The 3,654-nt window shown below is 52.4% G+C and overlaps 1 protein-coding gene across 1 annotated transcript in view; it reads left to right on the top strand.

The window, feature by feature from the left end:
* The window catches only part of PLPP7 (phospholipid phosphatase 7 (inactive)), a 13,719-nt gene extending 10,598 nt beyond the window's left edge, over nt 1–3,121 (top strand). Inside the window, exon 2 of the mRNA XM_008642202.2 lies at nt 2,285–3,121. Coding sequence (XP_008640424.1) covers nt 2,285–2,649 — 365 coding nt within the window. The 3' untranslated portion in view covers nt 2,650–3,121. The remainder of the gene's footprint in view (nt 1–2,284) is intronic.
* Nucleotides 3,122–3,654: the final 533 nt, after the last annotated feature.

The raw sequence follows: 3,654 nt of genomic DNA, 5'->3' as shown, positions 1-3,654 counted from the left end.
TGGCGCATAATCTCTCCGATGCTTCTGGGTTCCCAAGAATTTGATGAGTCTGGGTTCCCGAGAGACCATCCCAGAGCTTTGGTTTCACACAGTTCTCATCCAGGGTGAGATGGGACTGGAGGGAAATGCAGCCAATGAGCTCTGAAAATCATCTCCTGAAGCACTTTGTTGGATCAGGGCTGCGGCGGGGTCATTTGGTGGGGTAGGGGGGTGGGCTGGGGGTGATTTAGGAAGCCGAGCCTGAGCAGAGCCATGCGCAGCGGGGCAGCCCTGTAATGGTGAGCCAGGCCTGGGCTGACAGCATTTGACCTTAACAGGGAGCCAGGGTGAGTGGCTGCTCCAGGGCTCCACAGCCTGTGTCTGAAATCCCTCCGTCCCTTTCTCCCCCCTGGCCAGCATGTCAAAAAAGAAATCAGCAAATTGCAGAAACTGCTCTGCTGAGTGCTGGGGTCCTGGTGGGCTGCAGACTTCCCCCTGCTCTCTCCCTGTCTGCCGGTCACATCCAGCAGGATCTGCGCAATCCCTGGTTGTCCTTGTCCTCCTAAACCTATCGCTAGTGCTACAGCCCCAGTGCTGTGACCAGCCTCCTTGCCACCTGCAGCCTCAATGCCTTTGTTCAGGTGCCACCCATGAACCTTTCCTCCATGTCAGCCTCCTGCTTCTTGTGTCTAGCCCGGATTCCTGCTACTGTCCATGCCAGGGAGGAGCTGATATTCAGATCTTTTCCTCTGCTCCATCTGCCTTCCACAGCTCTGAGACCCCAGGGCATGACCTGTTGGGCAGAAGGTCCAGGGAGGTCCTGCTGTCCCATTTCCCAAGCAAGATGGCCTGCAGACGAGGGAGAAGAGCAGTCTCCTGTAAGGAGAGGGTTTGGCCAGGATAAGTACCAGCCCCTTCCCAAAGCAGTGCCGGGGGCTGGGGGTGGCACACAGGGAAGGTGGGTGAGCAAAGCTGCCGTGACAGTTCCTCACTTCCCAGCTTCTGCCAGGTGCTGAGCAGGCAGGAGGAGCTGCCTCCCATGTGCCGTCTCATTTCCCATCCCCACCACCACCGCACTCCCATCCATCCTCCTGAAACCTTGTCATCTCTCAAGGAATGGTCTCTACCATTTCCTGCCCAGGGAGCAGGCTGTGCTCGTGATGACAGATATGTTCTTGTCATTGCTGCGGGGAGCTGAAATCAGCACTCTGACTAATTAGGAGGGGTGGGGAAAAGCAGATGGGGGATTAAAGAGAAATAAAATTGATGCTAGGAAATAGGAATGACAGTACCTGTCGGCTGGGACGAAGCAGGTGGGCTGAAGAGAAGGATGATGTAGACAAGTGCTGATGGGTTTCACTCCTGAAGCTGTTAGGGAAGAAAGGTGGTTTGGTGGAGAGAGCTGCAGCTGCAGGGATGGTGCCTGTGCCATCACAAGCCTGGGTGTGCTGTGGCTGGGATGTGTCTTACCCTCAATGCATTTGCACAGGGAAGGGGGTGTGTGGGGTGACTTGCAGGGAGAAAGTCACAGGGAGCAAGAGGTGAGCAGAAACAAGAAATGACTCGTGAGTGTTTGATGCATTGGCAGAGGAAGAAGGATGGGTGCGGGATATCTAGGAGGATGTCGCCCACCCTCCAACACACTGTGGTGCTGTTTTTAACACAGAAGCCCTTTTTTCGTTATTGCGTGGCTTTCCCCTTGGCTCACTGGTCCTAATGCTCTTTTCTCAGTGAAATCTGCCAGCGTAGTGCGATCCCCTGGCTGCTCTGGGCAGGAGGAGGTGGTGGGCTTGGGAGAAGACAAGGGACAAGAGGAGAAAGTGCTGTGGGACACCTTTCCTCCAGCAGGCTGCTCACTGCAGCCTGGTCACCCTGGCACAGAGCCCCAGGCAGGGACCTTGCTGCACGAAGTTTCTAAAGCACAGGGTGGAGGCAGCAACAGAACACCCAGAGTGGTGGTTTGAGGGCCAAAAGAGTTTCAATTTTAGCTTTGCCAGTTGCTCTCTTCCTCCCCAGGTGGATCGCTCGCCTCTGCCGTTTGGGGTTCTCCTCTGTCAGATGGTGACAGTGGTATTTGCCTCCTCTGTGGGTGAACTGGGAGGGTTAATCAGCAGTTGGATGGTGACCTGAGGATGGAGAAGTTGTGTGCAGCTGCACCGTGGACTGCAGCTGCACTGCGTCTGGCCAGAACCGAACCCAAATTTTTATTTAAACACTATGACAAACCATTAATGTTCTGCCTTGAAAATTTCCCTCAGCTCTGCTTCTGTCTCTCACCGTTCCCTCTCTGTCTCCCTTTTTGCAGCCCTGCTGCTGGACATCATGATTGTGGCAGGTTTGCAGAAGCTGGCCAAGCGGAAGGGTCCGTACGACATCAACCCTGGCTTGTTGGACTACCTGACCATGGACACCTACGCCTTTCCTGCCGGGCACGCCAGCCGGGTGGCCATGCTCTCCAAGTTCTTCCTCAACCACCTGGTCCTGGCCATCCCTCTCCGCATCCTGCTGGTCCTCTGGGCCCTCTGCGTGGGCTTTTCCCGCGTCATGATCGGACGGCACCACATCACAGATGTTCTGTCTGGCTTTGTTTTCGGCTACTTGCAGTTCAGGCTGGTGGAGTTGATATGGATGTCTTCCAACACATGTCAGATGTTGATATCCATCTGGTGAACATGGAGGACTTGGAAACTAGAAGATACTTTGAGAGTCCCCCTCCCAGTATTTTCTACGTGTTGTCTGTTGGAAGCAGTTGTAACTTCCATGAGTAGTGGTGTTTTTTAATGTTGCTTCCCCACCTTTAAAAAAAGTTTCTTGTAATGGATTGGGTTTTAGCAATCAAGGGCCATACCTGTGTTATGGCCGCATTCTCAAGCTGTGTTTGGACAGCAGCCTAATTAAGCTTTACAGGTGAGAGAAATGAGCTCCATGTCTGCCTTCTTTAGGTGGTTCACATTGGCACCTTGATATGTCCTCAGGATGGGCAGTGCCTGAGAGCTTCCTGAGAACACATTCGTTAACTTTTTAGAGGATAAATGATTTTGGCCACAGTGCTTTTTTTGTTTTTGTAAGCCCAGCAGTTGTGTCTTGTACAGAGTCAGGACACTGCTGGCACTTTACAGATAATAAATAATCATAAAAATCCTGCCCTGTTTGGTTCTTATCATGAGGGAAGGGAGAAAACAAACCCAGTGTGGCTTTGAGATATACATTCAGCATGGAGCAGGTCTTGCAGTCTTGCTGCCCAAGGGGATGCAAACTTTTGCTTTGGATGGGGTGGGCCTAGATGGTGCTCAGGACACTGAAGGAAAATCTGTTCTGTGAGGGTGTGTGAGGAGTTTTTGGTCTGGTAGGGAACACACGATGTCCTGACGTGGTGCTGTTTCTTCCCATTATTGACAAGTGGCCTCCTTGAAGCCTGGTGGATCCTTATTCAGGTGATGGCCATGCTCAATGTGCTGTCTCTGAAATGGATCCCCCCTCACAACTGCCATAAGAAAATCCTGTATTTTGAACAGAATGTGCCAGTTCTCTGTGGTTTATCTGTCTCTAGAAGACAGTTTGATATTTGGCAGGTGAGGGATACTATCAGACATAGCACCTTCCCTGACTGGATGAATCCTGCAAAATGGAGGGATCCTGTCATCTCTGTCCTCCTGTGGATCCCAAGTGAGGAAA

The sequence above is a fragment of the Corvus brachyrhynchos genome, unplaced genomic scaffold (assembly GCF_000691975.1).
Source record: "Corvus brachyrhynchos isolate BGI_N302 unplaced genomic scaffold, ASM69197v1 scaffold59, whole genome shotgun sequence".
NCBI lineage: Eukaryota > Metazoa > Chordata > Aves > Passeriformes > Corvidae > Corvus > Corvus brachyrhynchos.
Note: the sequence above shows the minus strand (reverse complement) of the source record. Positions and strands in the feature narration are given on the sequence as shown.